Genomic DNA, 18,258 nt, shown 5'->3' with positions numbered 1-18,258 from the left:
CTCTGTAGTACCACCTACATAACATGTCCTGCAGACCCCAAGAAGACACTGGGCATCAAGCTTCCCATTCTTGTTCTGATCGTCAAGAATCTGAAGAAGTATTTCACCTTTGAAGCTGAGGTAGGGTATATTCACTCTCACAGATACCGACCTGTTCCATGTTGTGTTGGTATAAACAAGTAAAGTGGACATATTCTCCCATCTTTAAACTTTCAGGTGCTGGATGATAAAAACATTCGCCGGCGGTTTCGGTTGAGTACCTACCGAAGCACGACGCGGGTGGACCCGTTGCTCTGCACCATGCCAGTGACGCTGGACGATGGCTGGAACCAGATTCAGTTCGACCTGTCGGACTTCACCAGGAGGGCCTATGGAACCAATTACCTTGAGACGCTGTACAGGTCAGTGCACAGAGACAGATTAGAAACCAGCTACAACTCTGACTGTATTCTCTTTCAGTTGCGAATGTCTGACCTGCTGTTTTCCTCTCAGATCCACGCTAACTGTCGAATAAGGAGAGTGTATTTCTCAAACAGACTGTCCTCTGAGGAAGAGCTCCCAGCAGAGTTTAAACTCCGTCTGCCTGTCCAGAAGCAGAAAGCCAAGGTGAAACACACACATCCACGCACACACATCACTGCATTTACTTATAACACCACATATAACTTGTCTGTTTCTGCGTTTGTCTCTTGCAGCAGTAGATATTCTCAACCTGCTCTCTTCCCCCGGACCTGATGTGGAGCTTTGATGTGTAAGATTTTCTGCACTATAAAGTTTTTTTGTCCTCAATTTCAATGCATGCTGTATTTTAAAGACAACAGTAAATTCTGAAGAGTCCTGATTTGAAAGCTATTACAGCCTGACACTGTTGCCAATATTGATTTTGCCATATCAAAGTTATTATAGAAAGATGTCCTTTTGTTTTATTTGTTATGCTTTAATATGCTTTCCAAATATATGATGACAGTTGACTGAAAATGTTAAATTGGAGCCTTTTCAGGTTTTTTTTCTTTTAATATATGTCCTCTTTTCTTTCCCGATGCCTGACCACATTTTAGGCATAACGCTGTTGTTAAATCATAACACTTGGTGTTATGATTTAACAACAGCGTTATGTTTGAAACTCTCATTATCACCACTGCAGCTGCTGTTTCTCTTTGAAACAACCCTCATATAACGAACTGTCAACAAGCAAATTACAAAATATACAAATTATTTTAACAAAAAATATTTTCCTTACACGATTGCTATAACTTAAAGAATACATTCATAGAAATCTATTGCTTTAGTCAACAGCATGCATCTCTTTAAAGTGCAAAAAACATTCATTGGTTCAAATCAGTAAATCAACTACTGCAGTAAATCATTGATTGTAAATAAAATACAACATACATGATCATTTCTAGATGTCAAAACATAACTGCAGAAAGATACAGCTGTACGACGTATAAAATAAACCTGATAAGTCAAACGCAACACAAAAAATACAATAAAGCCAAGGCAGACAACACATCTGTAGCATGTACTGATACACTTAGAGCTTGCATTGATGTCATTAGTAGTTGAGAAATAGAGGCTAAGAGGCTGCCTGGACGTCCACGACTGTACAAGTAAGGTCCTTCTCAGTCTTCAGTTTCCTGCCTTTGACCACATTTGTTTCACACATCTTTTTATTATAAATGTCTGTAATACTCAACAACCTCATTGCTTCAAGAAGAGTGTTTTATACAGAATACTTGTAAAAAATAAATTGTTACTGTGGTCAATTTTAACACCTGTTTGAACTCATGAATCATCACCCATTGATATTGGCTACTTGAGGAAACCTCATCACCGCACATTTACTTTAGATAAAATCATTCATCTAGCATATCTAACAATGATGGATCAGTTTCAACTAATAGAGATCAAAGTGCTATTACACTCTAAGTTTAGGATCCGATGCTAGATAGAGATATTAAGACGGCTGTAGGTACAGAGGTTTGCCTAAAGTTGCCTTTGTCCTAATAAAGTGGAATACCCCTTTAAACCGAGCACTCCTCCTGTTGTTAGAACAAGTTCCTGATATCCTCTGGGTCATTTCTATTTAGTGCAAAAATCAAGAAGTCAAAAATTATTTTCCTGTTGGGTTCATATTAGCAGAGCTTCTTCATTCTTGTCTGCATTTACTCATTGAGTTGTCCTGCAGGCTGGCGTGTGTGTGTGTGTGTGTGTGTGTGTGTGTGTGTGTGTGTATACAACATTACTTGCACATGTTTATGTGTGTGACTGGAAGCTTTTATGCATTTCTCCAGTACTATGTAGTGCCCCCATAATGAATGACGTAGTAGTCATGGACGTACATCAACACAGCGACAGGCTGGCCAATGATGAGGGAGATCCGCACAGCGGACCATACACCACTGTCATCCGTCAGTGTGTGTTAGCCAAAAGCTCCATGTCATGTCATGCTACCACTAGATGGTAGTATAAAAAAAATAATACATACAAAAATATGATATTTGTATGTATATATCTAGTTTACAGGCCTTTATTTAGCCAAATTAAGCTGTTTGTCTAAAAGGTGACGTTGGCCTGAGCAGTGGTACCCTCTGTCTGTTCAGGTTCATTTAAGGTTCATTTAATGTCATTCTACGGCACAGGATTGCACAACTAAATGCAAGTTGTACTCTGTTTAAGGAGACTTTGACTCAGGTTTTACATTTGTTCTGTTTAAGATCTATGCATGTGCGCAAGCATTTGTGTCGTGTTTGTGTCTTCACCTGGAACGAGTAGGTGACCACCACTGCAATGAACCAAACAAGCGCTGACACACTTGGCTGGCCCTGTGGTCCTGCATCGATGGAGCGTACTGGACGCATGGGCGACAGCGAGGTACCGATCTATACAGATACTGAGAGGGGAGGCAGAGAAAGGGAGAGGCACAAAACGTTTTTCACTGTGCATGCTGGGACTTATTTTAAGTGTTGAATGAAGTGATGAAGCACCCACCTGGTCAGAAACAGTATACTGTTGACAAAGTAGCTGAGTTAGAACAAGAGCATATCACAAGATTTCTAGATTTTTTTTAAAGGAAATTGTTTTTACGTGCACCTTTTTCAGGTCCTCATAGAAGCTCCCAACCTTATTTCAGCCAAAGAGTGAGTGGGAGTGAGCAGTTTTGGGCCGCAGCACAGGTGGTAGATTGTATGCGGCTGGACCTGGAGAATGAGCGACAGGTGAAGTTTATATTCTTTGTGACAAAAAAACGTGATCCACAGCTTATATTGACACCAAATGCAACATATTACCTGGTGTTTGGCTTTGTTTAAAGTCTTTGCTTCTCCCAGAATGCTCTGGGCTGTACTGGCCTGAAACACCAAGGAAAGTCATACAAAGACACAGGTAACAGCTAAACTCAAATGGCAATTGTTAATGTGGAAGAGGTTTTCTGACCTGGTCCAGGGACCTGGAACTGTCTTGGCTCCTTGACATGGCTGTGGAGCGAAAACGCTGGAGCGCTGTCTCGGCCCTCTCGTGTGATGTTGGAGGGGGTGAGGTAGTTTGGTCCAGGCGAGCAGTCAGAACTGATTGTGCCGTATCCCGAAGCTGAACAATGGTGCTTTGAATTTAGCTGAGTCGTGTTTAGAATTACCTTTATGGAGGATACAAGGACACAAAATGTAAATTATAGTAATATTATAGTAATGATAATAATAGTAATAATAATAATAAAAATGGTGGTAAAAAAAAGGCTTAATGGTCATTTTGGCTGTACTTGTGAGTCCAGGCAGGCCATACTTTGGCCCCGGGCTACCATAGAGGGCAGCTATAGGCCCTCTTGGCTTGTGGGGCCTCCAGTTCCCAACCCAAGGTCCACTGCTTGTCATTATCCTGAGAGAATCAAGAAAGACACACACACACACACACACACACACACACACACACACACACACACACACACACACACACACACACACACACATAAATGGATTGTGGACAAAAGGCACTTGATAAACTGGCTTTTTAGTTATAAGAGGAAAGAGCAACAACAGGAACACCTCTGGTGCCTCTTTCAGTCACTGGTGCTCCTGGAGGAGAGGGTCTTTATTTAAATATCGGGCTGGCACATGACAGAACATAAACGCTTTTCTGCAAACTTGCCTTCTCAGGGTGTCTTGACACACATATCCTTGAAATTGCATATGTAGCATCATTAGAAAAGCTAACAGGGCTGTCTGGTGCTTGAGGTATTTTTCTGAACTCTGTAAATATTCTTTTAGATTCTAGGCTGAAAATACCTGGGAGTCTTTACAACAAACTCTTAATTATGTGAAAACTACAGGATGGATTTTGCTGTTTGAAATGTTATTAAGCTGCTGTTAAAGCCTGAAGGTAGAAAACTTTCACCAACTTCTTCTGATGGGTGAGGTCACCAGGAAGAGCAACGTCGCCAGCCAGTCATTTTGAATGATAATAATAAGAGCCTGTGTAGTGAAGCACTTCTAAGTTTAAGAATGTTTTGGTGAAACTGAATAAACTTGCACCCCTGTCACATGGACTGACTTCAAAAGATTAAAAGTAGTCTGGTTTGTCTAATCAGACTGTGATTGTCTTTTAATTCAGCTGGCCAACAGATTTTAGATTTGACATTGCTTGTTTAATGATCTTAAACTTTGGTAGCTACAATTCTTTCTAACTTTAAGTCACTTTTAACATGAAAATATAAAGCTGAATGACATATCAAAACATTACACTGGAGTGATATACATCTACCTCCGTCTGTTTCTGCGGCTGATTATTTCACACACACTTGTCACACTGAAAGAAATGAGCACTTGCCATGTTAGTGAGTCAAATGAGGCAGCAGGCTAGTGAATCATAAACATTTCCCTGGTAGCAGTTTCTGTAACTTACACCTCGGTTACACATTAGTGAACATTAGCCTAACTATGCTGCAGTCGTCGTGTGCACACTTATTTCTGTGCTTTAATAAAATACATTTGTTGGTAAAGTAAAACCAGTGTTACTTCAAAGCCAGTGAGCACACGCAGCATACACCCACAGTAGCATTTAACAAAACAATAAGCGCAGACAAACTCATGAAGTCAGTGACTGCTTTCACTTTAGTTCAGTTATGAGTTAAGAAACTGTTAAGAAATGATTTTACCTTGTTAAAGTTGACAATAACGGGGAAATAAAAGAGGAGCATTGATGACACTCATAGATGAGTTCTGTGAACAGCTCGTTACGTCATAGAGAAGCAGCCAACCATTGTCCTGTAACTGTAACCTGTAGAGCACGTGCGTGTCAACCACCACAGAGATACAGAAGGAGACGATGGCAGATTTCCGCTCAGGTTAACGCTGCAGGAGCTGACTGACTCCAGAGGGGGGCAGTAATGAGCTGAACCTCAGAGAAACAGAAGGAACTTCTGTGTTTGGCAGTTGTACTCTACGGAACCATTTTACTCAAACACCATGATGGCTGCCCTGGTGAAAACACATGTTGAGACGTCTGGTGAGTTTTTATTTACAGTTTATTCGTGTTAAACAAAGACTGAAGTGTTTGACGCAGATGTTAATCTCGCAGATAGAGCTAGCTTACACTTTGTTGCTGACGTTAGCTAACGCTGCTGTATGTGCTGTGTGCTCCAGAGCTACCATGGCACTGGTCTTGTTCCTGTTAGCAACTGCTTAATGTAGCCTAACTTAACCTGCTGTGAACGGTCATATATTGGGTACAACAAAAAACGATGCTTTATAGGGCATCGCACTAGCTAATAAACGCTATCTGTTCCAGGAGGGAGAACATTAATGTGTTAGCTCCATCTAACGTACAGGACGACAGTAAACTGAAGCGTTGTTAGTCTTCTTCATTCCTCTTCATCAAACAGAATCATTCGAAAACAACAAGCAAGTCTGTACTAATCCCACCTGCTACAGGTTTGGGCGGATCGTTGCAAAATGGAAAATAACCAGAAGTATTTAAATAGTGCAGTCGGTATTCCTTTAAACCGTAAAATGTGTATGTGTGTATGTGTGTGTGTGTGTGTGTGTGTGTGTGTGTGTGTGTGTGTGTGTGTGTGCGCGCGCGCGCGTGTGTGTATGTGTATGTGTGATAAACCTTTCAGAAAAGTTTCAGGTGAAAAAATCCTCTGATCGTTTGAGCTTTAATGGTCCTGCACCGTCCAGCACTGGACTTCACATCTTCACTAATTAGACTAATGGCCATCAGTCACAGTTCAGAGGAGACGCCCCTGTGTGGACTTTGTCTCTGTCTAACCAGACCATCCAAACAGGCTTAAACCCACTGCCTGACCCAAGGAAGGCTTGTTATGTCACTGAATCGTGCTTTAGTGTCAAACTGTGGTGACAGGAGGTCAAAATCCAATTTTATTGTTTTTTTTTTATCGCCACCTTGTTCATCCCTCCATTTAGTTTGGGAGAGGCTTTGTTTTCACAGTGCAGTTAGAGTCTCATCAGTGATATTTGGTCGGACCCCAAGCCCAAAAGCAAGGTTCAGTGATATAAAGACCCTTCCTTCTTTTTTAAGGTTCCTTGTTCTGAACCAGCTAACAAAGATGAGAAAAAACATAGAAGCAATTTACAGCAACTGGTGACATTTGTAAGAGCTGATGACAAAACAGCAGACATAATTGTGTGTGTGTGCGTGTGCGCGTGTGCACACGTACGTGCGTGTGTTAAATATGTTTGTATTTCTCTGTGTTACTCAGGGGCCAATGAAGAGCCTCAGTTTGAGGATAGCGATGACCAAAGTGATTCAGTTGGAGGGAGCAACGATGAAAGGTCAGATGATGAAGCGAGCGATGGAGGAGATGTCGAAGATGCCGATGGAGGCAGCAATGGGGAGGATGCAGATGATAAAGATGGAGCAAAGAATGAAGGAGATGATGGTACTGCCAATGCTGGATGGGCAGAGGCCATGGCAAAAATCCTGGGGAAGAAAGCCTCTGAGAGCAACAGCGGCATCCTGGTGAAGAACAAAGAGCTGGACAAGATAAAGGAGAAAGAAAGACAGGAGCAGCTGGAGAGAAAGAAACAGGTAATCACTTCAGTGAAGGACTCAGTGATGCACACTATGACACTTCTTTCATGTTCTTTTTTTATGGGTCTTCAACATATGTGATTATAGGCAATTAAATTTGGGGGGTGTCATGCATCACATCCACAGCTGCAACCCCAAATCAATCAAATGATGCCAATATCACATTGTCTGAAAGTACCAGTGCATGGTAGTGAGCTCAGAGATAACATCCTGAAATATGACAAAAAAGAAGCAAATGAAGGAATAATTTTTCCCTTGTGTTTGTGATGATTAACATGAAACGCACAAGGGGGAAGAAAAACAGAAAGACAAGCTCGTCCACTGACAATGTGAACACAGTTAATTGGCGATCATTAGAGTATTTTCCTGCGTTTTAAAAACCTGCGTATGCATGCAAATTATTATGTAAAAGTGGTATAAGTTACCATCTAGCTATTCTAGCTGGCCAATAGGTCCATTTAATGTGTTACATTCTGATTTTACAGTATTAACTCGGGCTGGACTGTATGGTCTTAATGATATTACCATATTTTTAGGCTATATCGTGATATATGATATGTACCTCGATATTTTGAAATCTTCTCAAAAGCACTTCATATTTTCTTAGAACAGTGTAAGTTCTCAGCAGTAAGTTTAGAAGATGACATCACTTACTGTAGTGCAGCCTTTAAAACCAGGGAAAGGAAACACTTACGACATATAACCATATAGAAAATGTAAGACTAATGATATATATCGTACATATTGCCCTGCCTTAGTATATACAGTTCGCACTTTTATCTAACAAACAATAACATTATTCCTGCACATGTTGTCAGGTGTTGCTTAGCCTTAGTCTATAGTTTACTGTGCACACACTGTTAGCTCACGGGTCAGAACTTTGTCATAATTTAAAACTAGTTTCAGCAGCACCCAGTTTCTGCAGGTGCTGATGGAGAGTTCTTCTTAGTTAGTGAACATTTCTTAGTCATATTCTTTGCTTTTAAAAAGTCACCTGACTACATAACTAACTAATGGAAATAGAAAAGGATGGTGCAAAGAGAGAGCGGAGCGACTTGCTTCTGTTGGCTGCTCTGAATTTCTCAGCTCTGGGGCCAATTTGAACAGATCAGTATCAGGTATGGGATTAATATGATGCTGTAATATGTTTTGTCCTCAATCTGCTGCTGCTGTTAAAGAAATAAGACCAGAACTCTGCCAGTTTGAGACAAGAAAAATAATATGAAACATGAGTATGACAAGCCAGATCTATCACATGTATCACTAGTACCTGGACACAACCTGCTCAGCCTAGCTTTTGTAAAATGAATCCTATGCAGGACCTTAAACTGAATTAGCTACCCTAAACCTCCACAAGATAGGCCATGCTCCAAAACCAAATGAGTCGTATTCATTGGTGCAAAATTTGAGAAGCTGAAAGAAGCCAAAGGAAGAAGAGATGTGTTTTTGGACAATTTGGGATTCAACGCATAAAAATCTTATGCAAATTACATAGAAGAATGCTGGAGGAATAGATGCAGGCAGAGGTTTGCAGGATGTTGAACAGCATGAACATTTTGGGGAGCTGAAAGTGAAGATATATCTGTACTCATGTCCAACAGGTTGACAAGAAGCGAGCGTGGGAGATGATGTGCAGGGAGAAACCTGACAAGGTGAAGGACCGTGAGACTGAAAGAACTCTACAAAGAGTTTCTACCAGGTGTGTATATCTTTTTTTTTCTTTCTACAAGGCTTTGTTTAGCATTCTCAGTTACATGTGCTGATCCAAGTGTGTCATTCCTGCCCAGGGGGGTGGTGCAGCTGTTCAACGCAGTGAAGAAACATCAGAAAACAATCGATGCCAAGGTGAAGGAAGTTGGTGGCTCAGAGAGGAAGAAGGCCAAGTTACTTTCATCTGTCTCTAAGAAAGACTTCATTGATGTGCTGAGAAGGACAGAGGGAGGCAGTGAAGTCACCAGCAAGACTGAGAAGGTCACTGTAAGTTCTATGAGGTCTTGTTGTCATTACTTCATGACAACACTTCTAGAAAACAAGTAGAAGAATTGTTTCTACTCCTTTCGCTAATATTCTACTCATGGGCATGGAGAGCTTGACTCTTTTCATGAAATAAAATGACTGATAAGTTATAATTTGGGCCCAAACGGGGTTAATCTCTACAGGACTCTGTAATAAACTGAGTGCTCACATGGTGGCACTGTTGCTTCATGAAACCATTGATGAGAGCTGCAGAGCTGGTAGCACTGACTGAACCTGTAGCACTGAGGTACAGAAAGTGAGCGTTTGCTGTAGTGTAACGTGTGTGTGTGTGTGCGTGTGCGTGTGTGTGCGTGTGCGTGCAGGCTGCAGCAGCAGAGGAGAAGCCTGCCTGGAGTGTCCTCAGAGATGACTTCATGATGGGAGGCACCATGAAGGACTGGGACAAAGACAGTGACACGGAGGAGCCTGATGCACAGTCACGGGGGCAGGTGGAGGACAGTGATTCAGACTGACACCATCCAGATAGGCTGAAGAGACTGTGTACGTCCAGCTGCGAGGCCTTCATGGACAGTCTGGGAAACAGGAACCCTGACCTGCAGAGAACAGCTTGAGCTTCAGGAACATTCTTCCCATGTCTGGAAATGAACACATGTAGCAGTTACCTTGCTCTTGATCAGTTTGTGTGCTGAACAAAAAGGAGGATGGAGAAAATCTGAAAATTGTCCTTTACTGATTGTAAACACAAGGAAACAGCTTTATAAGCATCTTACATTCAGATATTTGTTGCTTAATATATTGTGCAGAGAAGAGAAAAGGTGAGGGACTGTAAAACATAGTGTAGTCGATAAAGACATGAAAAACTGGACGATTGGAAACAGATTGAGATAGAGCCTGGAGGGGCTGCAGGTGAGGAGCTGCAGGTGATCAGCTCCTCTCCTCCTTCAGGGATTCTGCTTCAGTTTGCTCCATTTTTTCCTACAAACTATTTTATTAATGAAAGAGCTGTCATGATGTAGACTCTGTATATAGGAATGTTTTATACAGTGCTGGTCGAATAAACAGCCAGTGCATGTGTCACCTTCAATGCTCTGTGTTCTTTCTGTAGACTGATGTCATTGTTAGAGTATCACATCTGGATTAGTACAGACCAGCAGGTCATGGGTTTAGGCCCTGACATCTGTCATTTACTAATTCCTCTTAAAAAGATAGGGGTATTTTATGACAGCTTGACTTTATCCTGGTGTCTTTTTGCAGGTCAGGGTTTAAATGTTTGCCAAAAATAAAGATCCCAGAGTTTAACAGAAAACAGCAGCCTTCGGTGATTCAACAATAAACAACGCAAGATAGAAATTCAGTTAATTACGAAGTTGGATTTCTCCAGGCGATCCCGAGTGAACCCTCTTCCAAAACAAATGAATAAATGGTCTCTGAAAAAGAAAATAAACCAACATCTGCATCGCTGTCAGAAGTTACCTTTGGTGAGTCAGTTGATTGTCTTCGTGAAAACAAGATGGTGTCTACTGGTCAGGGAGATTCTGAAGCTCTCGGCAGTGTAGTGGTGAGTGAGGACCTCTTCATGAGATCTTCATAATTACAGTGACTCATAACTCTGAATGAACATTGGGCATGTCTAAGTGTTGTAATAACAAAAAAATCCAAACCTACTGTTTAAAGTAGTAGACTAGGACCTCCACAAGAGGTCCCAACATACTTATTCATGTGAGGGATTGTGAAGGTTATGAATGAATGGTTAACGAGACAGGAGAACAAAATCATATTTTTCACAGTACCTGAAAAAGATGCAGCTTTCATTTCTGCTGTTGATAATATTATCATCTCTTTAAGCCCCTAAAAACGTATTTGAATAAGTGCTGCACACACACAGTGTGTGTGTGACTGGGTTGCTTTGGTCACAATCCAAAACATTTCTGTACTTCTCTTATTGTCAACAAATCTAATTAAAAAAATCAAAGCCAACAACACTGGATGGATTACCGCCCATAAATCCATCAGTATATGAACACATTCCTATTTATCCCGCAAACAGAGGAATGCTGAGGTAAACACTGAACTCTATAATCTGATTTCTCCTTTTGAGCTGAACCAGGTGAGCCAAGGTTTTTTTTTTTTTTGGAAACTGCTTGCACTCAGAACTTTTAGGTTAGTACAGTAACATAAAAGTTTTGAGTACACCAGACACCAAATAAATGGGTCACAGGACGTTTGTCTGTCTGGAAATGTAAGTCGGTTCAACAGAAGTGTTTTTAATCACACAAGGTTACTTTTATGAAAAACTATGTCTGAGTCCTTTGTGCTACATCTATTTTAGAAAATGCAGTATCGATGAGTCCAGGAGTCTCTCAGTCTGAGGAGTGAAGCTGCTCTGTAGTCTGGTGGTACAGCAGCAGGTACTTGTGTATCTGTTTCACGTCTCACTTCACTGATGTCACTGATGCTCTGTAGTATCAGTGATGGTACCAGTGATGTTTCGTGGTTTTACCCGCTGTAGAGCTTCCTGTTCTGGGCCGTGATGAACCATGTCAGTTTATGATGTTTTCCAGTCTATTAGCTTTCCTTAGTTTCTGCAGGAATGAGAGCCTTTTCTGTGCTGGTGATGTGTGATGACCAAGACAGTATCTCAGTGATGGTAATTCAAAGGAACCTGTAACTGTTGACCTGCTCCACCTCAGCTCCACTGATGTAGACAGTGATGTGTGTCTTTGCCTCCTTTTTTCTAAAATCAACAATCAGCTCCTTGGTTTTGCTGATGTTGAGCAGTAGATTGTTCTCTGTGCACCACTCTCTGGAAGTGCAGTCATGGGTGTACAGTGTGAACAGGAGGGGGCTGAGCACACAGCCCTGGGGGGCGCCGGTGATGAGCGCTAACAAAGAGGAGGTGTGACTGCCAATCAGAACTCTCTGGGGTCTACTTGTGAGAAAGTCCAGTATCCAGTTGCAGAGTGTTTAGATCAGCTTCATAGGTGAGATTGTGTTGGATACCGAGCTGAAGTCAACAAACAGCATCCTGATGTAGCTGTTCTTATTCTCCAGGTGTGTGAAGACTGAGTGGAGGCCAGTAGATATGGCATCCTCTGGAGATCTGTTGGTTCTGAAAGCATACTGGTGAGGGTCCAGGCTAGCAGGGATGTTGTCTTTGATGTGCTGGAGATCCAGTTTGTCAAAGCCCCTCATCAGGATTGGGGTGAGAGCCACATGGCGATAGTCATTAAGACTAGACACAGCAGACTTTTAGGTACAGGAATGATGGCTGTCTTGAGGAAGGAGGGAACAGTCTCTTGTGAGAGTGAGATCAGTTCGTGAGTTAGTGAGTTAGTGAGTTTTCTAACATCCGCTGTGGTTATTGACAGTGGCCGGTCCTCTGGAGGCAGAGTAGACTTCACAGCTGAGTCTTTGTTGAGGAGATGTAATGTGTTCAGCTCATCCAGCAGTGTGACCTCACTCATGATGGGGCGCTCCTGCTTTTGTAGCCTGTGACATTTTGTATCTCCTGCCATATAACTGGAGTGCTGTTGGTGTTGAGGTCTCTCTCCAGTCTCTGCTGATGTCTCCTCTTTGCCTCCTTGATGTTAGCTGTCAGCATTAAGTTCTATGCCCTAATAACGGGGAATATTTATCTTATAAGGACATCAAATTATCAAGTTGCTGAGTGTTTATTTTTCTGTTTATTAAGCCCAATCATAATGACGATACGAACTGCATGTGTCACATGACCCTTGTCTGGAGGGGAATTCTGGAACAATTATTCAGGCTGGGAAATGTAACCGCAGTCCAGGTCATCTCCACAGGCTGGGATTTCCTGTTCAGGCAGAGAGATGACCGCTTCAACTTTCATATTTTTACTGTCTAGATCACTTACTTCTTGGTGCTACAATGTCTTTTACAATACAAGAAACTGTGAGCCATTAGGAACATTTTAAGAATTAATGTCTCTGGTCGATCAAAGCAATTTGACTCTTGGCCTTCTCTTCAATTTAAGCAAATAGCTCATCCTTCATTTTGTCACTTGCAGAGGATAGCACAGCTTGTGTATTAGCTATGTTAGCAAGTGACCTATCATTAACCTTGTTTTTCTTTTCCTTGCTCATTTATCTTCGCTTATGGATTACAGATGGCTGTGGACCCGTCCCTGATGTGTGTTGCCTCACAAAAAGCTCTTGGCCGTTACATGGACTTGGCAGAGGGAGTTAAGTCGGTAAATTCAGCAGTTTATTTGAGGAGCTGTCCTCACGTCATCACCAGAACCGGGAGCCCTATCAACACCTCATATCTGATATCAAATGTACTTGAGTATGACAAGTAATTTTCTGGCAATAGATGTACTTAAGTATCAAAAGTAAAAGTAATTTATACATAAATTCACATGTATGTATATACTGTATACTGTAGTTCAACTAATTGTTGGCGGGCTGATTCTCAGAATCAGTATTTTTTCTCCAATCCAGCTGCTGATAAAATGAATTACTTTAAATGTGCTACTCTGATGCAGCAGGCATTCTGCAAAGTAACGAGTGACTAAAGTTATCAGAAGCATTTAGTGCAGTAAAAGTTCAATATTTGCCTACAAAATTAAGTGGAATGGAAGTATAAAGTAACTGAAAATAGAAATACTAAGTAATATAAGTACAAATACCCAAGTTATACTCAAGTACAGTACCTAAGTGTATTTGCTGACTTTGCTGACAACATAAGATGCCAGTCCTTTGTGTTCCTCCTGTCTGCTGCTCCAGCAGTGTTCCTTGTGTGGAGCAGGTGTTGGACTGGACATCGGGCCTCAAACACACACCTCAGCTCGCCTGTCTGTGTGGGTGGGTGCTGATTTAGTGACACCATCTGGTTCACAGCAGCCTCTGGATGCAGAGAGTTAGAGAGCGGCTGTCAGGCCTGATGGATGGCTGGTTTCGGAGGGCCAGCACCGGGCCTTGGCAAATAATGAAACAAAGTGGAATTTTCTGAGGGGTATGAACATAAATCAGGCTGCCACACAGCAGGCTCAGTGTATGGGAGCGCACAGGGGTATCAGTTCAGAGGAGCACATGGTGCAGTCGGTCTCATCTGACACAATCCAATCAGCTAACAGATGAATGGATCAGACACCCTCAGCATCACCCACATAATCCAACCAGAGAGGTGGACCCGAGTCACTGTTTTGACAACTTGCAACTTGACTTGACAGAAAATAAATGATTTTAGACTCGACTTGGAAAATAAAGACTTGTAATTTGACTTGATTTGAGACATGATGACTAGAAAAACTCATGTGTTCATTTTATGTAAGGAAGGAGGAAATGTTTTTTGATTGAGAAGACATGAAATACATGTTCATGAAGTCATTTGCTTATCGTTTGATTACATATATTTTACTTGACACTGTGGCGGTTCCACACCTTCTGTCAGATTCTCCAGGAAAATGAAATGATGAGAAACGACATGACCTCTGAACTGTGCACCGCGTCATTGTCACTCTGTTTACATTCAGCTGCACCAGCAGATCCCACCAGAGACCAGGGCACAGCAGGAGAAGGAAGCTACATGTTGAACTTTTTTAGCAAGTAAGCCTACAAAGTGAAGCAGTGACATTTTCTTGCCACTGTAATATTTAGAAAAATGGAAAGTGAGCTCATCAGAGATATGTTACACATCAGATGTGGAAAGTGCTGATTGATCACAGCCCGCTCCCTCCTATCCCTTAATATAGTTAGACATCCCATCTTTTCTATACACTCCCTCAGCTGACAGGACTCTTGATACCAGAATACCAGGACGAGTTGGACATGTGTCTGAAGGAACTGTAACATGGAGAGAGGCTGAAACAGTTTCAAGTGTAGAAAACGAGAGAGAAAAGATTTCTGCCGCCTCACTCTGACCGGCTTTAGGACCCTGCGTCACGACGCATTAGGAGCCAATGGGCCATTAGCCGTTGCATCGCTGTCCCAATGGGCACAGTGAGCACTCCTATTTACAATAAATCGTCTCGTAACGTAGAATTGAAGGGGTCCCCTTCTCCGACACTGATGACCACAACCTCGGTTTGACGCGGGCGGAGGGGGGAGCACGCTGTAACTTTAGTCCCTTATAAATCTCGCGGCCGCTGCTGTCCGCTTGGCACGCGTAAAAGACGAGCCATTCCCCAACTAGATGGGGTGAGGGAAGACGTGTGAAAGTGATCTGCAGTCGCACCGAAGGCAAACTCCGCTCTTTATTATTCTACTGAGCTACTTTAAAGGAAGACGTGTCATCGTGAAATCACAACTTTGGACAGATTTTTGATTTCGCTTTAAGGCGTCAGACAAACTTCGTAAAAGTTCGCACCCTGAACGCCAGGACTGGGTTTGATTTTTCGTTTCTGAAAACACGTATTTTGATCAGTCTGTTTGGATAAGAAAGCGATGAATATCGAGGCACTGAAGTTTGACATCTAGAATCTTCGGGGCCGGTCTGAGGTGCGGTTGGAGAGCTGCGAGCAGAGCGCTCTGATGCGGTGGAGGTGTGCTCAGTCCCGCAGGCTACACGGCTGATCGTCCGCTGACTGTACCCCCTCAGCTCTTTTGAACTCTTTTGTTTTCAACCATGTATTTCAGTTCCGTCTGATCTCCGAGAGGCCACCTCTGGCAGCATTCAGCTGCACCTTTACGCACTCTCTCTGTGCGTTCACTGTCAGCCGGCAGCAGATCCGTGCGATCCCTTCTCACCGAATAACGGCTCTCTTTTGTTTCGAGACAGTTGAATGGATTTTCAGGAACACTTTACTGACAGCGGGGAAGTTGAACCATACGATTTTGAAATAACTGTTCGGGGCCACTTGGCTCGTATGCGTAAATGCTCTCCACTTTGATTTTTGTCCAAGAAATGCGTCTGTCTGGCGATATTTAAACCGCCTCGGTGAATCTTTTCCTGAATCGTTTTTTTAATTTGAGATTTGAAGACGCTGGAGGAGAAGATGAACCTGTGTATCGTCAGTCTTCTCCTCACGTTGGATTTAGCCACCGTGGCGCTCAGTCTGTCCACATGCAGCACGCTGGACATGGATCAGTTCAAGAAGAAGCGCATAGAGGCCATCCGAGGACAGATCCTGAGCAAACTGAAGCTCACCAGCCCTCCGGAGGATTTCCCCGAGCCTGACGAGGTGTCCCGGGACATTGTTGCCATTTACAACAGCACCCGGGACCTGCTGCAGGAAAAGGCGAACGAACGGGCGGCGACGTGCGAGCGGCAGCGGAGCGAGGAGGAGTATTACGCCAAAGAGGTGCACAAGATCGACATGCAGCCCTTCTACCCGTCAGAGAGTAAGTGTGTGTGTGTGTGTGTGTGTGTGTGTGTGTGTGTGTGTGTGTGTGTGGCCTCAGTGGTGGTGCTGGAGTTTGAAGTTTAAAGCCCCAAACAGCGTCTGTATGTGGTCACGTGTGTTTGTGATTGTCTTGGAGAATCCGTCCCATCATGCTCTGCTGGATGAGCGCAGTGGAGAAGAGCCAGATAGAGTAGAGGAGCTGGAGCCGAGCTGCTCTCTCAACAGGCTCTCCTCCTCAGAGCTGCAGAGCGCAGGGCCATCAGTCAGCCTGCTGCTCTGCACGCACTCACACACACACACACACACACACACACACACACACACACATCTCTGTTTCTCCTTCGTGTTGAATCAGAGGAGAGGATTTCAACAGGTCACAGTCATTTTTGACACTTCCACTTGTCATAAACATCACAAGTCAACAGTGTGACGTTTCTGCCCTCTGGAGGTGTGTGTGTCCTTACAGAGTTTTAATGAACACACAAAAAGAGACAAACTGGAAAACAGACAAAGCAAGAAAGTAATTAAAATAAGCAATACAATTAATTAAAATGATGCAATCAGAAAAGAAGATAAAATGCATTAGTTTGACACCTATTGAAGTTAGCATGCTAGCCCCGGACTGACCCAGTCCAAAACTCCTGTGCTAGTGGTGTAAACACTAACCCAGGAATTCCACTGGATGCATGTGCGTTGTGGAACGGCTCCGGTACGGTTTTGCTCCGTAGACCGCCAACCCCCACTGGACAGCTGGAGTTGCAAGACTGAAGAGTTCCTGCGATAATTAAAGAATCAGGCGCGACCGCAGTTATACATATGTGTTATAAATACAACAACAACAAGTGTTCCCAACCTGTGCTAAATTTGGCTGAATTGATGCACCGTGCTCCGGCAGAAACAGAAGCCCTGCGAATCTACGGATCTACAGATACGCAATGCGACGGAGCGGAGACCGAACACGGATCTGGTGGGATTTAGGGGTAACACTCCTCTGGTCCGAACCTCTTACTGCACAGCTAACTGACCTAACTAGCTAAGAACAGCTACAGTTAGCAGCAGTTAGCGGTTACCTTGGTGATATGTTACCGGCCATTTGTTTTAAGTGTGAATCTGACAGGAGACCAATTCTTACATATTGCAGCTTTAAACAAAAACATTCATTTGATAACTATTCCACCTGGTGTCTTCAGGACACAGTCGCTAAGACGGGTACCCATATTGTGTTGTAGCTGTCTAGGCATATTCACGTATTCACTTTTTAAAGCTTGGCTTTTTTCAACAGTGCATCAGTCCAGGCGTGAATATGTGGAGCACTGCTCTCTCCATTTACAAAAAAATCTAATTTTTTGCCTCAAAAGCTACAGACATCCACTAATTATTTTCTGCAGTCTATTATAGAAAGTGCAGCATTGGGCTAAACACAAACCATCCCATCACAAGTTCTCCAGAAAACTTCAATCCAAAACTTTTAAACAGTTACACATTCCCATACCTTATGTAGATATGATCCTCTATTTGAAGAGCATTTCCAACAATTGCTGTCTCACCCTCCACATCTATATGTCTTGCTAGTAAACAATTATCTGTCTGTAATTATAAATCTCAGTTAGTTTATCGATGTTACCCCATATGAATGGTCCGTCTAAAGGGGTTTCCCCCTGTTGTTATCGGTGGGTTATCCCACAGTGGTATCCACGTTTGTGGCTTCTTCTGTATAGCTATGTAGTTTCGTCCAAATATCGTACACAAAGTCAAGGCATGGGTGTGAAAAATATTTCCTGCAGTGTTTGACCAGGTCGAACTGACTAAAAGAAATGTGTGCATAGTGACAGCCCATTTGAAAGATCTGGCAGTTAAAGCCTCCCTTGTCTTTGGATGCTTGCAGGGTTGTAAGCCTAAAATACGCCTTTCTCCTTTCTCAAGTTTGT

The 18,258-nt window shown here is 42.8% G+C and overlaps 2 protein-coding genes and 1 pseudogene across 4 annotated transcripts in view; 2 read left to right on the top strand and 1 right to left on the bottom strand.

Moving 5' to 3' along the window:
- Positions 1-3,099: 3,099 nt before the first annotated feature.
- Positions 3,100-5,203, bottom strand: LOC311259697 (ciliary microtubule associated protein 1B-like; annotated as a pseudogene). Its single transcript, XR_014624895.1, has 5 exons — positions 5,150-5,203; positions 3,758-3,873; positions 3,436-3,634; positions 3,291-3,350; positions 3,100-3,200 (listed from the first exon to the last, which is right to left on the bottom strand). The product of XR_014624895.1 is annotated as a ciliary microtubule associated protein 1B-like (transcript).
- Positions 5,204-5,300: 97 nt separating this feature from the next.
- rrp15 (ribosomal RNA processing 15 homolog) lies at positions 5,301-10,108 on the top strand. Of its 2 annotated transcripts, none has more exons than XM_084358316.1 (5): positions 5,301-5,499; positions 6,716-7,044; positions 8,649-8,746; positions 8,835-9,018; positions 9,387-10,108. In XM_084358316.1, exons 1-5 carry the CDS (start codon positions 5,460-5,462, stop codon positions 9,534-9,536), a joined length of 801 nt encoding a protein of 266 aa, XP_084214442.1. In that variant the 5' UTR covers positions 5,301-5,459; the 3' UTR covers positions 9,537-10,108. The 2 variants fall into 2 exon arrangements, with proteins under 2 accessions (XP_084214442.1, XP_084214441.1); XM_084358315.1 differs by having other exon boundaries at positions 5,303-5,499; positions 8,835-9,024.
- Positions 10,109-15,018: 4,910 nt separating this feature from the next.
- Positions 15,019-18,258, top strand: part of tgfb2 (transforming growth factor, beta 2) — a 51,290-nt gene continuing 48,050 nt past the window's right edge. The window contains exon 1 of the mRNA XM_084358698.1: positions 15,019-16,328. Within this exon, the coding sequence (XP_084214824.1) occupies positions 15,983-16,328 (346 nt within the window). The 5' untranslated portion in view covers positions 15,019-15,982. The remainder of the gene's footprint in view (positions 16,329-18,258) is intronic.

Source organism: Pagrus pagrus (genome assembly GCF_965226575.1).
Source record: "Pagrus pagrus genome assembly, chromosome: 7".
Classification (NCBI taxonomy): domain Eukaryota; kingdom Metazoa; phylum Chordata; class Actinopteri; order Spariformes; family Sparidae; genus Pagrus; species Pagrus pagrus.
Note: the sequence above shows the minus strand (reverse complement) of the source record. Positions and strands in the feature narration are given on the sequence as shown.

What these genes read in the sequence shown, in the direction of transcription:
- rrp15 (XM_084358315.1), top strand. Translation starts at nt 5,460, where the DNA reads ATGATGGCTGCCCTGGTGAAAACACATGTTGAGACGTCTG. An exon ending in AACACATGTTGAGACGTCTG is followed by an intron (nt 5,500 to 6,715) that starts GTGAGTTTTTAT and finishes TGTGTTACTCAG; the next exon opens with GGGCCAATGAAGAGCCTCAG. An exon ending in CTACAAAGAGTTTCTACCAG is followed by an intron (nt 8,747 to 8,834) that starts GTGTGTATATCT and finishes ATTCCTGCCCAG; the next exon opens with GGGGGTGGTGCAGCTGTTCA.